This window comes from Oncorhynchus keta, chromosome 28 (assembly GCF_023373465.1).
Source record: "Oncorhynchus keta strain PuntledgeMale-10-30-2019 chromosome 28, Oket_V2, whole genome shotgun sequence".
Classification (NCBI taxonomy): domain Eukaryota; kingdom Metazoa; phylum Chordata; class Actinopteri; order Salmoniformes; family Salmonidae; genus Oncorhynchus; species Oncorhynchus keta.
In genome coordinates this window covers 33389515-33411965 of record NC_068448.1, presented here as the reverse complement: position 1 = coordinate 33411965, position 22451 = coordinate 33389515, and the positions used below count along the sequence as shown (strand labels likewise).

The 22451-nt window shown below is 44.9% G+C and overlaps 1 protein-coding gene across 3 annotated transcripts in view; it reads right to left on the bottom strand.

The window, feature by feature from the left end:
* The window catches only part of LOC118361071 (multiple epidermal growth factor-like domains protein 6), an 86620-nt gene that overhangs the window by 6619 nt on the left and 57550 nt on the right, over nucleotides 1-22451 (bottom strand). For all 3 annotated transcript variants that reach the window (XR_008083424.1, XR_008083425.1, XM_052482839.1), the window contains exons 23-25: nucleotides 11601-11729; nucleotides 1433-1561; nucleotides 1051-1179 (exon numbers count right to left, since the gene is read on the bottom strand). Coding sequence is in view for 1 of the 3 variants with exons in the window: in XM_052482839.1 (XP_052338799.1) it covers nucleotides 1051-1179; nucleotides 1433-1561; nucleotides 11601-11729 (387 nt within the window). In the remaining 2 variants the exon portion in view is untranslated. The remainder of the gene's footprint in view (nucleotides 1-1050; nucleotides 1180-1432; nucleotides 1562-11600; nucleotides 11730-22451) is intronic.

The window sequence follows — 22451 nt, the reverse complement described above, 5'->3', positions numbered from 1 at the left end:
AGTACTAGGAAGAGTCTTCGTGGTTCCAAACTTCTTCCATTTAAGAATGGAGGTCACTGTGCTCTTGGGGACCTTCAAAGCTTCAGAAATGTATTACCCTTACCCAGATCTGCGCCTCAACACAATCCTGTCTCGGATCTCTACGGACAAGTCCTTCGACCTCATGACTTGGTTTTTGCTCTCACATGAACTGTCAACAGTGAGACCTTATATAGACAGGTGTGTGCCTTTCCAAATCATTGTCAAGTCAATTGAATTTACCACAGGTAGACTCCAATCAAGTTGTAGAAACATCTCAAGGATGATCCATGGAAACAGGTTGCACCTGAGCTCAATTTCATGGCAAAGGGTCTGAATACTTATGTAAATAACGTATTTCTGTTTTTTATTTTTAATAAATGTGCAAACGTTTCTAAAAACCTGTTTTCGCTTTGTCATTTTGGGGTATTGTGTGTAGACTGATGAAGAAAAATGTCAATTTAGTTAATTTTAGAATAATGCTGTAACGTGACAAAATGTGGAAAAGGTCAAGGGGTCTGAGTACTTTCCAAATGTTCTTTATGCCTACTGTAGCGGTAATAAGAAAACATGTATATTTACTGTCATTTCATGCAGAACCACCATTACATACAATGCATATCTACCTCATGGGCCCTGTTCGAATACTTCAGAAATGCATCCTTCCTTCCTAATTTCCTTGAGGTTATCATGGATCTGCAATGGTTGGATTGTTGATGGTGAAAGCATACGAGATCTGTGCTTACCTCAAGAACCAAGGATACATTTCTGAACTATTCAAACATGGCCATAGCATTCAGTTCTCGATTACTCTATTCTCCTATCCCTCTGGCTCTATAGCTTCTAGGCTAGACCAGAGCTCCCTCTACGGGCACTTACACTATGACACACCACAATCTATCACCGAACGAATGCTAACTTGTTAGGTTGCATGTGTCATTGCAGAGTCTGTTATTTTGCTCAATGCAACACAAAACAAGTGAAACAGTACAATACATCTTCACTCTCCTTCAGCTTCCCCAAGTCACTCACTTTGCTCACAGCCATTGCCAGTGAATCCAGGGGGACAGCCACATTTGCCAGACACATGGTTACAGGAAGTACCGTGGGGACAGTTACAGTCGCTCAGACAGTCATTCCCATAGGAGCCAGGTAAACAGGCTGTGGTGAACGGGGAAATCGCACATGTTCAATGAAGTCAATGCATACAGTCTGTTGTGATTTACAGTATATACAGGTCCTTGTAATAAATAGTTACTATGCATTCACATTTGACTATATGTCAGGACCTGTATTCATAAAGTGCCTCTGAGTATGTTTGCTGATGTATGATCAGGTGTCCCCTTGTCCATGTAATCTTATTCATTATGATCTAAAAGGCAAGACTGATCCTAGATCAGCACTCTGGCCTTACCTCTGTCACACTTGGGTCCCCTCCAACCAGGAGGACACACACACACACCGCTGACTTGGTCACACATATCCCCATGGTTACATCGACACCGCTCCTCACACCCTGGGCCAAACAGGCCAGCCTCACACGCTGTTCAGGACACAAGTGCACATAAAACAAAAACATGTTGAACTGCTGTCAAAGTGCTTATGCTCCTCTGCACTGCTGCTTCTCATATTGAACTGCTGTCAAAGTGCTTATGCTCCTCTGCACTGCTGCTTCTCATATTGAACTGCTGGACATAGCTCTTACCCTTGGCTTGGAGACAAAAGCTTTCTATAGGCTACTACCACCATCACCATTATCAAAGACGATCTATTACGCTGTTGTTGCTGTTGAGATTAAGCATACACAAACACATTCACTGTTTAATAATGTGAATTGTATTGATTGAAAAAATTAAAAAGCACCAGAAAGCAATGTACAGATAGCACACATCGATCTTCCCAACATAGGCACGATGTATACAGGATACTTCAGGAAGATGCAGTTTAGGCATATTGTCTGATGTCTCGGCGACGTCTTCCCAATGTGCAAACGTTCTCTGAACGACATATTACCTAAAGATTTTGATACGTCGGCCAAAAGTGTGCATGTTTACTGGGGTGATAAGAAGACATTAGCATTGCAACAAAAAGTACCTGTACTTAGGCGTTAGTATAGGCTAACACTTCAAAATAATAATAGAAAATATATTTCAAAGAAACAGAGCAAGAGAGTGCAAATAATTATAGCCCTAAACCTTTAAAAAAATGTAGTATATTTTTTTCTACTTTGTTAATGTTGAATGAAAGAGCAAAAAGAGGGCTATGGTAGGCTACTGCACTCAAAGTTTAAGCTATAAAAAAGGCACTAGGGCCTATTATCTCTCATAAACAAATTGTAAAAAGAAAGATGTGCCATGCACTCACAAAGCTATTGTCTATTGTTAGGCTACAGTCAAATGTAGAAGGCCTATGGCACACACTAAAGTTAGGCTAGGAGTTTTAAGTCTTCCTCCTCCTTGAGGTTCCAAGCAAGAAACTCCAGCATGTTTACTTTATCGGGATTCAGTGAAGACTGGAAAGAGATATTCCCTGCTGTGCTGAATACTTTCTCTGGCGCGGTGCTATTTTTTAAAATAATTTTTTTATTTAACTAGAGAAGTCAGTTAAGAACAAATTCTTACTTACAATGATGGCCTACCCTGGCCAAACCCGTACGACGTTGGGCCAATTGTGTGCCACCCTATGGATCTCCCAATCACGTCCGGATTTGGTTGCGCAAATGCACATGGACTTCTTGGGCAAACTACCTGCCCTCCAGGACACCTACACCACCCGATGTCACAGGAAGGTCATAAAGGTCATCAAGGACAACAACCACCCGAGCCACTGCCTGTTCACCCTGCGATCATCCAGAAGACGAGGTCAGTACAGGTTCATCAAAGCTGGGGCCGAGAGACTGAAAAACAGCTTCTATCTCAAGGCCATCAGACTGTTAAACAGCCACCACTAACATTGAGTGGCTGCTGCCAACACACGGACTCAACTCCAGCCACTTTAATAATGGGAATTGATGGAAATGTATGTAAAATATATCACTAGCCACTTTAAACAATGCTACTTAATATAATGTTTACATACCCTACATTATTCATCTCATATGTATATGTATATCTTGTGAGCTTGGAGTCGTGGGGGTTTGGAGAGAGAATTTTTCCCATTTAAAGTTGTAGAATGGGCTTAACTGACGATGCTGTCACATAAGTCTTCCCAGGGGGACTTGAGAGGCCAATCACTGGCGATGTAATGAGCAGTCAGGCTCATGTACGGGTTGGTGGTTGCACTAGACCACATATCTGTTGTGAGAGAGAAATTGGGTATGTCCTTGAGTGCTTGGAGAATTTCTTCCATCACTTTCTCATACAAATTGGGAACAGCTGTTTGTGAAAAGTATCTACTCGACGGTAACTGTTTGTCAAGTTCCTGCAGCATTTCTTTAAATGCTGGCTTTTCAACTGTACCAAAAAGCACCATCTCCACGAGCAGTGTCGATTGTAGCATGTCAATCTTGGTGGGGAAAACTCAACATTATTTGTGGGGATGCATGCCAGCAAAGGCACTAGTCAACGCAACTCATTTACTGCCTTTATAAGAAACATAACTGATATGGCTGACTTGCTTAAACAAATGTGGTTTCTACTGCCAAATGAGACGTACAAACTGTGGCATAAGGGAAAAATGAGCGGATACGAGCCAATCTGTTATTTTGATTAAGACATTAATGAGCGAGCTAAGACGGACGTCGTCAATTTAAGTATTTGTCTGGCACTTTTTAAATGTACTGCGACAGAATTCAGAACGTGGGCCGTTCTTACAGTATTTTCCCTGTTGACCAAATCAGAACCAAATAATAAATAAAGGGGGGATATAAGCAGACAATAAAAGCTCTAACAATATTAAATTATGACATTTCTCTAAAACAGGCTATAGGCTAGATTTGCACCACCAAGTCAGAACAGAAGGCTTCTGAGAAGGAAAGAGACCAAATTATTAGGGTGAAGCACATGGGCTACTAATATCTTACTACACAACATACACTTAGTATTACTTTCTTAGCTACAGTATACGTATCCCCTTAGCATCTTGCATCACTTATGCAGCAGCATACAAGACAGTTGTGGCTCGGCGGTCCTTCATCTGGGCATGTTTTGTCATCCTTGTCATCAAAGTCTGTCACTCTTTAGATTGATGGTGCTTTCAAGACAACTGGGAACTCAGAAAAAAACAAGGTTTATGACATCAGTGAACTTCAGGTTGGAGCTCTAGAAAGAGGCCAGAGTTCCCGACAAGGAATTCCGAGTTGGAAGACCGTTCAAAACGTATTTTCCCAGTCCGAGCTTGTTTTTTTCCGAGTTCCCTGTTGTTTTGAACTTACGGAAGTCTGAGATTTCCCAGTTCCGAGTTTTCAGTTGTTTTGAACATGACAGAAGTAATTCTGGCTTGACAGCATGGCCAATGTATTCAACCTTGTCTGACCCTGTCACGTTCTGACCTTTATTTCCTTTGTTTTGTCATTATTTAGTATGGTCAGGGGGTGAGTTGGGTGGGCAGTCTATGTTTGTTTTTCTATGTTTTGGGGTATTTCTATGTTTCGGCCTAGTATGGTTCTCAATCAGAGGCAGGTGTCATTAGTTGTCTCTGATTGAGAATCATACTTAGGTAGCCTGGGTTTCACTGTGTGTTTGTGGGTGATTGTTCCTGTCTCTGTGTTTTGCACCAGATAGGGCTGTTTTTGGTCTTCCACGTTTATTGTTTTGTAGTGTTCATGTTTATCTGTTTTTTTAAAACATGAGTCAATATAACCACGCTGCGTTTTGGTCCTCCTCAACTTCACCACAGGAAAACCCTGACAGACCGATGGTGTTGCATGTGAATGTTTATATTTTTAAGCTTGGAAAAGATACCATTAAACCCAGACTTGGACCACACACACTCTCCACCGAATAGCAGGCAGGGGAAGCCAAATAGGGATTGCTTTGCAACGGAGGTTCCGGACCATGGACCGTTGCTGGAGGTTCCGGACCGTGGACCGTCGCTGGAGGTTCCTGACCGTAGACCGTCGCTGGAGGTTCCGGACCGTGGACCGTCGCAGGAGTTTCCGGACCGTGGACCTTCGCAGGAGGTTCCGGACCGTGGACCTTCGCAGGAGGTTCCGGACCGTGGACCGTCGCAGGAGGTTCCAGACCTTTGACCGTCGCAGGAGGTTCCGGACCGTGAACCGTCGCCGGAAGCTCTGGACTGGGGATCGTCGCCGGTTGCTCTGGACTGGGGACCGTCGCCGGAAGCTCTGGACTGTGAATGCACACTGGAGGCTGAGTGGGTGGAGCCGGTACAGGTGGCAGTAGACTGGTGACACGCACTTCAGGCCTTGTGCGGGGAGCAGGCACAGGATGCACCAGACTGGTGACACGCACTTCAGGGTGAGTGCAAGGAGGAGACACAGGACGTACCAGACTGGGAAGGCGCACTGGAGGCCTGATGCGTGGGGCCGGTACAGGTTGCACCGTACTGGTGACACACATTTCAGGGCGAGTGCGAGGAGGAGGCACAGGACGTACCAGACTGGGAAGGCGCACTGGAGGCCAGATGCGTGAAACCAGTGCAGATGGCACCGGACTGGTGTCACGCTCTTCAGCGCGCCTGTACGGCAGCATTCTCATCGCTACCACCTCTCTCCGGAAATTCAATTCAAATTTCTCATCCGACTCCCAAACAGGCTCTGGCACTCTACGCTGCTCGACCGCCAGCTCCATGTGCCCCCCCCCCAAAATCTTGGGGTTTCTGTGGCCGTGGTCCCCGGTGTCGTCGCTGTCCTTCCATGCTTCTTGGCGAATCCCGCCAAGGAAGGCTATCCTGTCCAGGATCTCTTCCCACCCAAGATCTCCTCCTAAGTCCAGGACACCTTCTTCTCCTGGGCACGCTGCTTGGTCATGTTGTGGTGGGATATTCTGTCACAATCTTGGAAATGAGCGGGCCAAGGTGCAGCGTGAGTATAGTTCCACATATTTCTTTAAGTGAAACTAACAAAACAACAAAACTTACAAAGACCGTGAGGACGTAGTGCCCAAACACACTAACCAACAATCAATGTCCCACAAAACACAGGTGGGTAAATAGATAGATACCTAAATATGATCCCCAATCAGAGGCAACGATAAACAGCTGCCTCTAATTGGGAACCATTCAATTCTGTAGCTCAGTTGGTAGAGCATGGCGCTTGTAACGCCAGTGTAGTGGGTTCGATTCCCGGGACCACCCATACGTAGAATGTATGCACACATGACTGTAAGTCGCTTTGGATAAAAGCGTCTGCTAAATGGCATATAATATTAGCACCAACATAGAAATATATATACTAGATCACCCCCTAGTCACGCGCTGACCTACTACACCATAGAGAACTAAGGGCTCTCTATGGTCAGGGCGTGACAGTATGATGTTGACATGTCCAATCAAAGCTATGATATAACTTAGATATAACGTAATTTGACGTCACGTTATCTGTGCCCAATTAACTTGAGCCTTCTTGGATAGGCACTTCTAATGTAAATATATGGCAGCACCCAAGGGGGCTTGAACGTTCAATCAATCAATCAATCAATCAATCAATCAATCAATCAATCAATCAATTAGATATAACGTGATTTGATGTCAGTTTATCTGTGCCCAATTACCTTGAGCCTTCTTGGATGGGCACTTCTAATGTACATATATGGCAGCACCCAAGGGGGCCTGAACGTTCAATCAATCAATCAATCAATCAATAACATTTAGTTATGAAGCCCTTTTTACTTCAGCCAATGTCACAAAGTGCTATACAGAAACCCAGCCTAAAACCCCAAACAGCAAGCAATGCAGGTGTAGAAGCACGGTGGCTAGGAAAAACTGCCTAGAAAGGCAGGAACAAGGAAGACACCTAGAGAGGAACCAGGCTCTGAGGGGTGGCCAATCCTCTTCTGGCTGTGCCGGGTGGAGATTATAATAGTGGCCAAGATGGCCAAGATGTTCAAACGTTCATAAATGCCCAGCAGGGTCAAGCTCTCCCTGTAGATTTTGAGGTGACGTAGTGTCTCCATGAGTGACAGAACACTGAGCAAATCACGGGGCAACTAGAGAAGATTGCCAACCCCTACGCTCTGTATTTTCCGCTGGCTGCCCCTCCACCAAAGAAAGCACTGAGCTAGGCTGAAACACAAACATTTTGGAGCTGCCTTTCTCAAGAAAGCAGAAAACAAAAAGAGAGACCATGTTTGTTTTTACATTGTTTGCAAACTGATATGTGACATGTATGAATTCCAAAAACAACTTGCGAAACAGACAACCATTTTTATTACCCCCTTTTTCACCCAAATTTCGTGATTCCGACCTTGTCTCATCGCTGCAACTCCCCAAAGGGCTCGGGAGAGGCGAAGGTCGGTTCATGTGTCCTCCAAAACATGACCTACCTCAACAAAACGCAGCGCAAACTAGCTCTAACCAGAGGCGACTCCGGGATGCTGGCCTTCTAGGCAGAGCTGTAAAGTTCTAGGCAGAGTTTCAAAGAAAAAGCCATATCTCAGACTGACCAATAAAAATAAAAAATTAAGACAGACACTGAACAGACCTGTGAAGCAATAAAAATAAAAAAGGACTGATCCGTGTAAAGGAAAGAATGAATGAGGCCATGTATCATGAGATTTTGAGTGAAAACCTCCTTCCATCAGCAAGGGCATTGAAGATGAAACGTGGATGGGTCTTTCAGCATGACAATGATCCCAAACACACCGCCCGGGCAACGAAGGAGTGGCTTCGTAAGAATCATTTCAAGGTCCTGGAGTGGCCTAGCCATTCTCCAGATCTCAACCCCATAGAAAATCTTTGGAGGTAGTTGTAAGTCTGTGTTGCCCAGCAACAGCCCCAAAACATCACTGCTCTAGAGGAGATCTGCATGGAGGAATGGGCCAAAATACCAGCAACAGTGTGTGAAAATCTTGTGAAGACTTATAGAAAACTTTTAACCTCTGTCATTGCCAAAAAAGGGTATATAACAAGTATTGAGATAAACTTTTGTCATTGACCAAATACTTATTTTCCACCATAATTTGCAAATAAATTCATTAAAAATCCTACAATGTGATTTTCTGGATTTTTCCCCCTCATTTTGTCTGTCATAGTTGAAGTGTACCTATGATGAAAATTACAGGCCTCTCTCATCCTTTTAAGTGGGAGAACTTGCACAATTGGTGGCTGACTAAATACTTTTTTGCCCCACTGTATACTGTAAGTCTCCAACTTCAGTGACCCAACACACCTCCAGGCTGTGTAAGAGCTATTTGACTAAGAAGGAGAGTGATGGAGTCCTGCATCAGATGACCTGGCCTCCACAATCACCCGACCTCAACCCAATTGAAATGGTTTGGGATGAGTTGGAATGCAGAGTGAAGGAAAAGCACCCAACAAGTGCTCAGCATATGTGGGAACTACAGCAAGACTGTTGGAAAAGCATTCCTCATGAAGCTGATTGAGAGAATGTTAAGAGTGTGCAAAGCTGTAATCAAGGCAAAGGCTGGCTCCTTTGAAGAATGTAGAAGAATGTAAAATATAAAATATCAAATATATTTTGCTGCTGCTGCGAGGGGTGCAGAGCTATTGGCTGGTGTTGGAATAGCCAGGTGGAAAACGTGGCCAGTCGTAGAGAAATGCTTATTGAAATTCTTGATTATCCTGGATTTATTGGTGGCGACAGTGTTTCCTAGCCTCAGTGCAGTGGGCAGCTAAGAGGAGGTGTTATTATTCCCCATTGACTTGACAGTGTCCCAAAACTTTGTTTCAGGATGTACATTTCTGTTTGAAAAAGTTAGCATTTGCTTTGCTAACTGACTGTGTATATTGGTTCCTAACTTCCCTGCAAAGTTGCATATCGTGGGGACTATCAATTCACATATGGTGTCCAGGGTACAGCTGGGAGCTGAGTGGGGTCTGTAACAAGCTGATTATTTCTGGAGAGATGTATTTTTTAAAGTAGTAGCTTGAACTATTTGGGCATAGACCTGGATAGTAGGACATAACTCTGCAGGTTATCTCTAAAGCAGATTGCAACTCTGCCCCCTTTAGCAGTTCTATCTTGACGGAAAATGTTGTAATTGGGGATGGAAATTTCAGAATTCTTGGTGGCCTTCCTAAGCCAGGATTTTGACACAGCTAGGCCATAGGGGTTGATGGAGTGTGCTAAAGCAGTTTAGGGAGGAGGCTTCTGATGTTAACATGCATGAACCCAAGGCTTTTCCGGTTACAGAAGTCAACAAAAGAGAGCGCCTGGGGACACACAGGGCCTGGGTTAACCTCTACATCACCAGAGGAACAGAGGAGGAGTATGATAAGGGTGCGGCTAGTGCGTTCGGAACAGAGAGTAAAAGGAGCAGACTTCTGGGCGTTTTAGGATAAATTCAGGGCATAATGCTCAGACAAGGGGATGGTAGGATACGAGTACAGTGGAGGTAAACCTAGGCATTGAGTGACGATGAGAGAGGCTGCATCTCTGGAGGCATCAGTTATGCTAGGTGCGGTCTCCGCATGTGTGGGGGGTGAGGCAAGGGAGCTCACCGAGGCATGTAGAGCTGGACTAGGGGCTCTGCAGTAAAACAAAACAATGAGAAGCTACCCTAAACAACAGTATACAAGGCATATTGACATTAGAGGGAGGCATAAAGCAATTACAGGTGTTCATTGGGAGGGCTAAGACAACAACAACGGGTAAATAGCGATGAATGGGCAGAGAAGGTCAGTTAACTACACACAGGGCTCTGTTCTAGGCCCTCTCCTATTCTCGCTATACACCAAGTCACTTGGCTCTGTCATAACCTCACATGGTCTCTCCTATCATTGCTATGCAGATGACACACAATTAATCTTCTCCTTTCCTCCTTCTGATGACCAGGTGGTGAATCGCATCTCTGCATGTCTGGCAGACATATCAGTGTGGATGACGGATCACCACCTCAAGCTGAACCTCGGCAAGACGGAGCTGCTCTTCCTCCCGGGGAAGGACTGCCCGTTCCATGATCTCGCCATCACGGTTGACAACTCCATTGTGTCCTCCTCCCAGAGCGCTAAGAACCTTGGCGTGATCCTGGACAACACCCTGTCGTTCTCAACTAACATCAAGGCGGTGGCCCGTTCCTGTAGGTTCATGCTCTACAACATCCGCAGAGTACGACCCTGCCTCACACAGGAAGCGGCGCAGGTCCTAATTCAGGCACTTGTCATCTCCCGTCTGGATTACTGCAACTCGCTGTTGGCTGGGCTCCCTGCCTGTGCCATTAAACCCCTACAACTCATCCAGAACGCCGCAGCCCGTCTGGTGTTCAACCTTCCCAAGTTCTCTCACGTCACCCCGCTCCTCCGCTCTCTCCACTGGCTTCCAGTTGAAGCTCGCATCCGCTACAAGACCATGGTGCTTGCCTACGGAGCTGTGAGGGGAACGGCACCTCAGTACCTCCAGGCTCTGATCAGGCCCTACACCCAAACAAGGGCACTGCGTTCATCCACCTCTGGCCTGCTCGCCTCCCTACCACTGAGGAAGTACAGTTCCCGCCCAGCCCAGTCAAAACTGTTCGCTGCTCTGGCTCCCCAATGGTGGAACACACTCCCTCACGACGCCAGGACAGCGGAGTCAATCACCACCTTCCGGAGACACCTGAAACCCCACCTCTTTAAGGAATACCTAGGATAGGATAAAGTAATCCTTCTCACCCCCCTTAAAAGATTTAGATGCACTATTGTAAAGTGGCTGTTCCACTGGATGTCATATGGTGAATGCACCAATTTGTAAGTCGCTCTGGATAAGAGCGTCTGCTAAATGACTTAAATGTAAATGTAAATGTAATGAACAGTCCAGTAGGCATCAACTGTGTAGCTGAGTGATCACAGTGTCCAATAAGCAGCAATGGACAAAACAGCGGGAGACACGACGCTCAGAGAGTTAGCAGGCCAGGGCTAGTAAGCTTTGTCCTCACTGACATCAACAACGCAGAGGCCGGTTGAGAGCACATCGGCCGAAATATGTCAGCAGACCAGTTGTGATGGATCGGCGGGGCTCCGTGTCGAAAAAGGGTCCAGGCCAATTGGCAAGAGAGGTATTGTAGTTGGTGTACTTCGTTTGCTAGCCGGGAGAATGGGCCTAGCTCCAGGCTAACTGGTGCTTGCTTCAGGACAAGGGTGTTAGCCACGATAGCCACTCGGTAGCAGCTGGCTAGCTGCAATGATCCGGTGTAATGGTCGAGAGCTTGCGGCAGGAATCCGGTGATGTAGTGGGGGGGGGGGAAAGCAGTCCGATATGCTCAGAGCAGATATTATCCAGGTTATCCGGGCTAAAGCGGCTGGTGTCTGTGCTAAAGGTAAAGACTGCTAGCAGTGGCTAACAATGACTAAATAGCTAGTAGCTAATTAGCTAGCTAGATTCTGAAGGCTAGCTTCTGATGGAGGTTCCAGTTAGGTCTAAAAAAAATAGATGAATATTTACACTGGACAAAAACAATCATCTTGCTGCTACGCCATCTTGGAGAATGTCATTTTACAGTAACATGGTTAGGATTCTTATTCCTTACCTGTCTGACAGTGCTGTCCTACCCAGCCTGGGCCACAGCTGCATTTTCCAATGCGATGGTCACACACACCACCATTCAAACACTCACAGGGCTGAGCACAGTCCGCCCCAAACCAGCCATGGGCACACTCTGGGGACAGAGAGAGAGAGAGAGAGGAATTCCTCATAAATAAAGTTTTGTCACGAGAATGTTAACTTAGTTACCATGGAAACTTATTGTGACATTGAAGCACATGGCTGCAGGAGACAGTTGTTCCAGAAGTGAAGTCCAGAAGTTGAAGAAAAATCTAGGTAAATATTACTTGTGTAGAGAATATTTTTATTGTCAGTCATTTCCAAACAGGCTATAAATGTATTTAATTTGTGGTAGAAGTTTTTTTTTTTAATATATATTTTATGTATTTAGTGTAAACTACCTGTATATGCTAGCTGTAATACTTGCCAAAGTATGCTAAGCAGTCTGTTATTTTTCTCCAAAAACAGTAGAAGCATAATTTCCATCACAAATTTAACTGTGGTGGAAATGACAAAAATCCATTATGTTATTACTTAAAAAAAAAAAATGTTAGGCTTATCTAATCATGTTTTAAATTCCTTTAATCTAGAAAATACTCCAAGGTGTGGACAATTGGAAAACTTAAGTATTTTTCTTTGTTTTTAGAAGATTCCACATAAAACAGCACAGAGGTCACAGACATAGAAACAAAATAGAAACCGATCCTTTACGAACATTCTGAGAAAGTATGGCCTGGTCAAAGACGCAAACAGAGAATTTGGATTTTCAGCAAAAGAAATGAGGGCAAATGGAAACAGGCCAACAAGTCTTCAATACTACAGGAAAGAGCCATGTAACATGATTAGCACAGCCACAGAAGAGAAAATCACTAGATTCTATGAAAAATACAAACTACAGCATCACAAAGTGATCAGCTGCGGAAACAATGAGAACCTAATTGAGACTTTGTGCTGTGAGAACCCGAAGAAAGAGTGCATGTAAACAGAGTTCTCCCTTTGCCAAGCCAAAGACCTTAAAACATCTGACATCAGACTGATGCTGGTGAGCAGACATGGTGGTTTGAGTGGAAAAACAAAGCTGGAGAGAGAGAGAAGAACAAAGGATAAGTTCACTGTACATTTGACAGTTAAAGAAAACGTCTGTGGCACACTGCATATTCTACTGTAGGACTTCTCCACAGAATTCAAAGAGAAGTTGGGGAAACACGTGTACAACATTCAACACCAACACTCCAAACTGAGAGAATTAAAAGAGAATCTGCGGAAAGAGAATCTGCGGAAAGAGAATCTGCGGAAAGAGAATCTGCGGAAAGAGAATCTGCGGAATCTCTGCAAAGTTCATATTGACTTTGCAGACAACTCAGGGGAGCAACTTTCACTGGGGACGGGGGGATGGGGGATGGGGGACGGGGGGACATTCTGAAATTGCATTTTTGTCCCCCCCCTGTTTTATCATTTGAATGTGATACAAAATGAGGCAATGGTGTTGCAGCAATGTTGATGTTACTCATGTTGATGTTACACAGGAAACGGAAACCAATTGTTACTTACCTTATTCATGTACTGGATGTGCTGATTGACAACATGCCTAGTAAAGTTGGCTTAACTATATATCTTTGTCTTTTATGACTACTACCCAAAGCATATTGAAACATGGTGGCAGCGATACTCAAAAGAACCTGGATCTCATCGATGTAAATGAAGAATACATCCCAGGCGGCAGTTTGGAAAGTGCCGCATTTACAAGCAAGTCGTCATGCTGAACGTCAACGTCAGCTGGCTATCGTGAGTGACTCTATGCTAAAAGCTAGCTGGCTATCGTGAGTGACTCTATGCTAAAAGCGAGCTGGCTATTGGATTACAAGCAGATTTGTGAGTAGCTAACATTCCATTCTACAAATAAATAGCCATGGAAAATGCACTGAAACCTCGGGTAAAAATAGACTTTGATGATTGTAATTTAGCACTGACCTGGAAAAGATGGAAAGAGGAATCCAATTTGTACATGGCTCTTACAATGGGAGAAAAACCTGATGACTAAAAAGTGAAGCTACTGTATTATCTCATGGGGAAAAAGGCATAGAGATTTGTGAGACCCACTGTGTGGGCAGTACAAAAGACAATATATTTGTTGAGGAAGTAATGGATGACTTTTGTGATCCCAAGAAAAATGAAACACTTGAGATATATCATATTTTCATGTGAAGTCAGGGCCAAGATGAGAGTTTAGGCAAATGTCTCACTGAATTGAGGACTCTAGTGGCCACCTGCAACTTTGGAGTAATCACAGACTCTCTAATCAGGGACAGGATTGTGTGTGGCACGTGTGACCCACACTTAATAAAGTGCTTACTCAGAGAGACTAATCTCACTTTAGAGAAATGCATACAGATTGGAAGAGCTACAGAACTGTCCCGACAGAGAGCTAAAGTCATAAATGTGCAGGGCCCTGTAGCAGTGCATGCATTAGCACAGGAAGAGAGTGAGAGGGAGAGGAGACCCTACAGAGGAACAGAGGGAGAGGAGGCCCTACAGAGAGACAGAGAGGGAGATGAGAGACCCTACAGAGAGACAGAGAGGGAGAGGAGACCCTACAGAGAGACAGAGGGAGAGGAGGCCCTACAGAGGAACAGAGGGAGAGGAGGCCCTACAGAGAGACAGAGAGGGAGATGAGAGACCCTACAGAGCTGACAGAGAGGGAGAGGAGACCCTACAGAGAGACAGAGAGGGAGAGGAGAGACCCTACAGAGGACAGAGGGAGAGGAGACCCTACAGAGGGACAGAGAGGGAGAGGGAGACCCTACAGAGGGACAGAGAGGAGAGAGACCCTACAGAGAGACAGAGAGAGAGAGACCATATAGAGGACAAAGGGAGAGGAGACCCTACAGAGGGACAGAGGGAGAGGAGACCATACAGAGGGACAAAGGGAGAGGAGACCCTACAGAGGGACAGAGGGAGAGGAGACCCTGCAGTGAGACAGAGAGGAGAGGAGACCCTACAGAGAGGGAGAGACGGAGAGGAGACCCTACAGTGAGACAGAGAGGGAGAGGAGACCCTACAGAGAGACAGAGAGGGAGAGGAGACCCTACAGAGAGACAGAGAGGGAGAGGAGACTCTACAGAGGGACAGAGAGGAGAGGAGACCCTACAGAGAGACAGAGAGGGAGAGGAGACCATACAGAGGACAGAGAGGGAGAGAGACCCTACAGAGAGACAGAGAGGGAGAGGAGACCATACAGAGAGACAGAGGGAGAGGAGAGACCCTACAGAGAGACAGAGAGGGAGAGGAGACCATACAGAGAGACAGAGAGGGAGAGGAGAGACCCTACAGAGAGACAGCGGGAGAGGAGACCCTACAGAGAGACAGAGAGGAGAGGAGACCATACAGAGATACATAGAGAGAGAGGAGACCCACAGAGGGACAGAGAGGGAGAGGAGACCCTACAGATGGACAGAGGGAGAGGAGACCATATAGGGGAGAGAGGAGAGGAGACCATACAGAGAGACAGAGAGGGAGAGGAGACCCTACAGAGAGACAGAGAGGGAGAGGAGACCCTACAGAGGGACAGAGGGAGAGGAGACCATATAGAGGGACAAAGGGAGAGGAGACCCTACAGAGGGACAGAGAGGGAGAGGAGACCCTACAGAGAGACAGAGAGGGAGAGGGAGACCCTACAGAGAGACAGAGAGGGAGAGGAGACCCTACAGAGAGACAGAGAGGGAGAGGAGACCCTACAGAGGGACAGAGGGAGAGGAGACCATATAGAGGGACAAAGGGAGAGGAGACCCTACAGAGAGACAGAGAGGGAGAGGAGACCCTACAGAGAGACAGAGAGGGAGAGGAGACCCAACAGAGGGACAGAGAGGGAGAGGAGACCCTACAGAGGGACAGAGCATTATACAATGCAGATACTGTGATGGAACCATGAGAGAAAAAAGGAAAAAATGCCCTGCACATGGAGAAAAATGTCAATCCTGTGAAAAAAACAATCAAAATCATCAAATCAAATCAAATTTTATTTGTCACATACACATGGTTAGCAGATGTTAATGTGAGTGTAGCGAAATGCTTGTGCTTCTAGTGGGTTCGATTCCCGGGACCACCCATACGTAAAATGTATGCACACATGACTGTAAGTCGCTTTGGATAAAAGCGTCAGCTAAATGGCATATATTATTATTATTATTATTATATTAATAACCAACAAGTAATCTAGCTAACAATTCCAAAACTACTACCTTATAGACACAAGTGTAAGGGGATAAAGAATGTACATAAAGATATATGAGTGAGTGATGGTACAGAGCGACATAGGCAAGATACAGTAGATGGTATTGAGTGCAGTATATACATATGAGATGAGTATGTAAACAAAGTGGCATAGTTAAAGTGGCTAGTGATACATGTATTACATAAAGATGCAGTAGATGATATAGAGTACAGTATATACATATACATATGTGATGAATAATGTAGGGTATGTAAACATTATATTAGGTAGCATTGTTTAAAGTGGCTAGTGATATATTTTACATCATTTCCCATCAATTCCCATTATTAAAGTGGCTGGAGTTGAGTCAGTGTGTTGGCAGCAGCCACTCAATGTTAGTGGTGGCTGTTTAACAGTCTGATGGCCTTGAGTTTGCAAAAGTGCAGAGATCAGCAAGAGAAACAGAGTCCTGGCAATGGAAAATGCATCAGCTGACTCAGAGAGCGGTGAGGATGTTCTCTGCGTCACACTAGGGCCAAAATCAGAGAGCATCAACATGGTACAGAAGAAAACCACAGACCCCAATGCAGCTCTCTTTGCAACCATGCTGGTCAACAAAAAGTTGGTTAGATTTCAGCTAGATTGTGGTGCTAGTTGTAACGTCATCCCTGCAAACCTCACAAAAGCCAGTCACCTAGAGCCCTGCAGTCAGGTATCGGTGATGTTTAACAAGAGAACACTGACGCCACTGGGGAAATCTACACTTAACTTCTTGCGACTAGGTGGCGCTATTAAAATTTTTGAATGAAAAACGTTCCCGTTTACTACAACAATACTACAACAAGATATTTTGTCACGAAAAGATGCTCGACTATGCATATAATTGACAGCTTTGGAAAGAAAACACTCTGACGTTTCCAAAACTGCAAAGATAGTGTCTGTGAGTGCCACAGAACTGATGTTACCGGCGAAACCCAGATAAAAATCCAACCAGGAAGTGCCACATTTTTTGAAACCGCCTCATGCCAATGACTCCTTATATGGCTGTGAATGAGCTACGAATGAGCTTACATTTTCCACGTATTCCCCAAGGTGTCTACAGCATTGTGAAGTCTTTTTAGGCATTTCCATTGAAGAATGGCTGTAAGGGACCATATATAGCATGTGGTCACATGGTGTCTCCCGCAGAAAATCTTGCGTAAAATACTGAGGTAGCCATTTTTCCAATCGCTTCTTATGAGAAACCAATTGCCTCGACGGATATATTATCGAATATATATGTTAAAAACACCTTGAGGATGGATCCTAAACAACGTTTGCCGTGTTTCTGTCGATATTATGGAGCAAATTTTGAAAAAAGTTTGGCGTTATAGTTGTAGCATTTTCCGGTCGATTTCTCAGCCGTGCATGATGAAGAAACGGGAGCTATTTCGGCTACAAAAAATTTCTTTTTGGAAAAAAGGAACATTTGCTATCTAACTGGGAGTCTCCTGAGTGAAAGCATCTGAAGTTCTTCAAAGGTAAATGATTTAACTTGGTTGCTTTTCTTACTTTCGTGAAAATGTTGCCTGCTGCCAGCAGAGCCTAGCATAGCATTATGCCATGATAAACTTACACAAATGCTTGTCTAGCGTTGGCTGTAACGCATATTTTGAAAATCTGAGATGACAGTGTTGTTAACAAAAGGCTAAGCTTGTGTTTGAATATATTTATTTCATTTCATTTGCGATTGTCATGAATAGGAAAAGTTTCTAGGGGTATTTATGTCCGCTGCGTTATGCTAATGCATTTGAGGCTATGATTACGCTCCCGGATACGGGATTGCTCGTCTCAAGAGGTTAAAGTGATCAATCCACGCAATAAGAAATCCTACCGAGTTGAGTTCATCGTCGTCAACAAGAATGTGCTCAGGCCCATTCTAGGCAGTAAGGCTATCCAGGCAATGGAGGCGATGGAGTTTATTACTGTGCAGCATCCCAACATCCTGCCCATCGAGAAAACAACAGGATCCTGGACTAAAGAGCAAATTTAACAGGAGTACTCTAATGTATTCCAGGGAGATGGATGCTTACCCGGCAAACTGAAGCTGGAAGTGAGATATTTGTCTAAACTCTCATCTGGGCCCATCCAGCTTCCAAAGAGAAGAATGCCAGTAGCACTATATAAACCACTCAAAGAGGAGCTCGGTGGTCTAGAGAAAAGAAGGATGATAAAAGCAGCTGAAAAAAAGCACAGATTGGATTAGCAGCCTGGACGTACCTTATGTTGGCCACCTGCTAACATCAGAGGAGTTGAAAGTGGACCCAGGAAAAGGGACAGCCATCAGACAGATGCCTAGGCCTACAGATGTGCAGGGGGTGCAGCGCTTCCTGGGCAGGGTAAACTACCTAGCCAAGTTCTGCAGCCACGCCACGGAGCTCTGCGAGCCACTGCGACAGCTAACACACAAGGACTCACTGTGGGAGTGGTCAGAGAGACATGAACAAGCTTTCAATAAAATCAGGGATACCAGTGCACAGACCCCTATGCTGAAATACTACAACCCAACAGAGCAGTTTGTACTACAATGTGATGCTTCAGAGAGTGGGTTAGGAGCAGCCTTGATGCAGGGAGGACAACCAATAGCATACGCCAGCAGAGCCCTGACAGAGACTGATAAAGGGTATGCACAGATAGAGAAGGAGCTGCTAGCAGAACCCTGAAAGAGACTGAAAAAGGGTATGCACAGATAGAGATGGAGCTGCTTGCAGAGCCCTGACAGAGACTGAAAAAGGGTATGCACAGATAGAGATAGAGCTGCTTGCAGTGGTGTTTGGCATGGAGAGGTTTCACACATGGATGAACTGTGGAAGTGCAGTCAGATCACAAGCCTCTAGAGAGCATCATGACAAAGCCTATCCTTCAGCGCACCAAAAAGACTACAATGCATGCTCATGAGACTCCAAAACTATGAGGTCAGTCTCCGATACGTTCTGGGAAAACGTGGTGCTGGCCGACTCCCTGAGCAGGGCGTACCTCACAGAACAAGACAACAGAGGCCATGTGGAGGTCGAAGTGGAATTTGATACACTACCTCCCTGTGCCAAGCGAGAGACTAAAGCACATCCAGAGAGCCATTGAGCTGGACTGGGAGATCCAGACACTGAAAAATGCGATCCTGCAGGAGTGGCCTGAAGTGAAAGAACATGTACCCTTGGAAGAAGCCATGTATTTTCACAACAGAGATGAGCTGAGTGTGCAAAGTGGAGTTATCTTCAGAGGTAAGCGAGTAGTTGTGCCTACTGCCCTCAGGTCAGAGATAATGCAGAGAATCCATTCCTCACACATAGGAATCAAGGGATGTCTGAGAAGGGCTCGCGAGCATGTCTACTGGCCGGGCATGAAGATATGCTGAGCAGCTGAGAAGATATATGGCACGATGTAGCACATGCACTGCATGGGGTGTGAAGCAGCAGAAAGAGACGCTGAGGCCACACAAAGCACCAAAGCGTCCCTGGGAAAAAATAGGGACTGACCTGTTCCAGTTCAACGACAGAGACTACATGGTCACAGTTGATTATCTCTCCAACTTCTGGGAAGTAGACAATTTGGAGAACACATAGTCAAAAACGGTAAATCGAAAACTGAAGACACACTTTGCACGCTACAGGATACCTGACATCCTTTACTCAGACAATAGTCACCAGTACTCTTCAGACGAGTTCCGAAGTTTCAGCAAGGCTTGTGAATTTACACACAAAACTTAATCTCCAGGGTACCCACACAGAAATAGAAAAGTGGAATTGGCAGTTAAAACCAGCCAAAAGACTGATGGCAAAAGCAAAGAGAGCAGGTGCTGACCCGTACCTGGCCCTGCTGGATCACAGAAATACCCTTCACAAGGAACAGACAGCAGCCTTGCAATGGTGCTCATGGGAAGATGTAAAAAGACACTACTTATAATGAGCGAAAATCTTCTGGGACCTGTGATGGCAAACTGTCAACTGGAGAAGTTCAACGAAAGACAGCAGAGACAGGCAAAGTACTACGACACCTCTGTTAAGGATCTCACAGAGCTGCAACGAGGTGACAGGGTGAGAGTTCAGCCACTCACAGGACAAAAACAGTGGTGGCAGAGGGCCACAGTAGTCAGACCTGTTGAGCGAGAGTCCTACGAGGTGAAGACAGAACAGGGACAAGTCTTCAGGAGGAACGGAAGACACCTGAGGAAGAGCAGAGAAATAGAGGAGGATTTCCCCTCTGTTGAGGAGCCTGGCACAGAGCCACTAAACAGAGCAGTAGTTGGCGCCCAACGAAACCTAGAGGTGAACGCTGCACCTCAACAAGAAGATTCAAACATCTCAGGTCAAGCACCTCCTGATGTAATCAACACTCCCCACACAAAGCTTGGTAGGGCCATCCGAAGACCTATACACCTGAAAGACTTTGTGTGAAGGTAAAAATAATAATAATGTAATGGACAGTCAGAGACATTAAACAAACATTCAGTTCACATTCCAGTTTATTGCAGAAAAAAGAAGAAGAAAAAGAGAATGTGTAGCGATATTGATGTTACTCATATTGATGTTACTCATATTGATGTTACTCATATTGATGTTACTCATATTGATGTTACTCATATTGATGTTACTCATATTGATGTTACTCATATTGATGTTACACGGGAAATGGAAACCAATTGTTACTTACCTCATTCATGTACTGGATGTGCTGGTTGACAACATGTCTAGTAAAGCTTGCTTAACTGTATATCTTTGATGTCGTGACTACAACACAAAGCGTATTGAAACATGTGTGCTTTAGGACCATGCAGACGCCTCTGAGCAGTCGGGTAGGCTGTTTGGAGTGTTCATCCGACTGGATAAAACAAATTATAATACTTACCCCCATGTACTGGATTCTGGTTGAAACCAAAAGTTGCGCCCCTGAACTGATATCTTTGATGTGTAAATACAACACAAAGCGTGAAACATGGTGTTCAGGACCATGCAGATTCTCACAAGCAGGTGACCTGTGTTGGGTATACCACAAATGATACAGTTTCACTTTTACTCCCCCACAGCTCTTCTAAAACCAAATGACCCCTCTGCAATCTGTGCTCATGAAGAAGTGAACAAGTCCCCATGTAACAACAGAACTCCAGGGGACAAGGTTGTTGATTCAGCTGCCTTGAACTCTTCTATGCGAATGACCCCTCTGCAATCTGTGCTCATGAAGAAGTGAACAAGTCCCCATGTAACAACAGAACTCCAGGGGGACAAGGTTGTTGATTCAGCTGCCTTGAGCTCTTCTATGCGAATGACCCCTCTGCAATCTGTGCTCATGAAGAAGTGAACAAGTCCCCATGTAACAACAGAACTCCAGGGGGACAAGGTTGTTGATTCAGCTGCCTTGAGCTCTTCTATGCGGATGATCCCTCTGCAATCTGGGCTCATGAAGAAGTGAGTCCCCATGTAACAACAGAACTCCAGGAGGACAAGGTCGTTGATTCAGCTGCCTTGAGGAGGAAGATGTTCGATGTATTGCATTTTTTTATTCTGTATAACTGCATAATCTGATTTTTGTGACCAATCTGGCCATAATGTAGCTTCTCTCTCGAAAACATTGAGTTTTGAAAGAACACGTCACACACAAGAGGCCATGATGAGAGAGCTATACTGGTGCACATCCGAGCAACAGACGGTACGCAACGTCTATGGTCAAACACTGGGGTTGAATGCCAACATTAAAGACGAAGAGGAGAATGAGAAGATTAGACCCTGGTAAAAGCATGTTTAATCTGGAGCAGTTTGCTCCTCTCAAGTTGTCACCCTTCAGTGTGTGAGGTGTTAGACTATTTCATGTCACAGACCTGCATGGTTTGGCATCAACATTCTCAATGCCAATACTTGTTTTCTTCTGTTTAAGGCAGTCGGTAGTTTCCATTTTTTTCCCCCCACAGCCCGTTGGTAAGAAATGACACAACAAATTATATGGTTTCTCTCTTTTGCTTCCTCTATAACCCACTTCCCTGGTCATGTAAAGCCTACTTACAGTAAATGTATTTGTATAACACACCAACTGACTTGCTAGTCGGATGCCATTCAATACATCATAAAAAAAGGTTGACATGCGGAATGCACCGAGGTGTCTGTTGTATACGACTAGCACACAGCTCGGACACCTATGCATACCATTTTTCAAATGTATTAAACATTTAAAAAAAGGAAATATCACGTAACAAATTGTGGAAAAAGGGAAGGAGTGTGAATACTTTCCGAATGCACTGTAAGTGCTCAGTTAAGAACTGTGAATTCACCTTTGATGGCTCACACCTACACCACCACAACCGTTTGTGATTGGAAGAACCACTTATTGCAGCCATTGTTTCCAAAATGTGCCGAGATACAGTACAATGGGAGGGGGAGGGGCACATACAGGAGGTTGAAGTCAGACTTCTATTAAGGACTGTGGTGTCTGTATGGCATAGGTAGCTGTAACTCGGTCTAGCCAACACATATAGTGGACAGATCAGCGAATCAGCAGGAAAATAAATGATGTAAATCTTAACGACAGTGATTTTGAAATATCACATGATCCGTTTGAAGTGAATTATTCATCCAAAAAGTTAATAACGTAATTTACCAC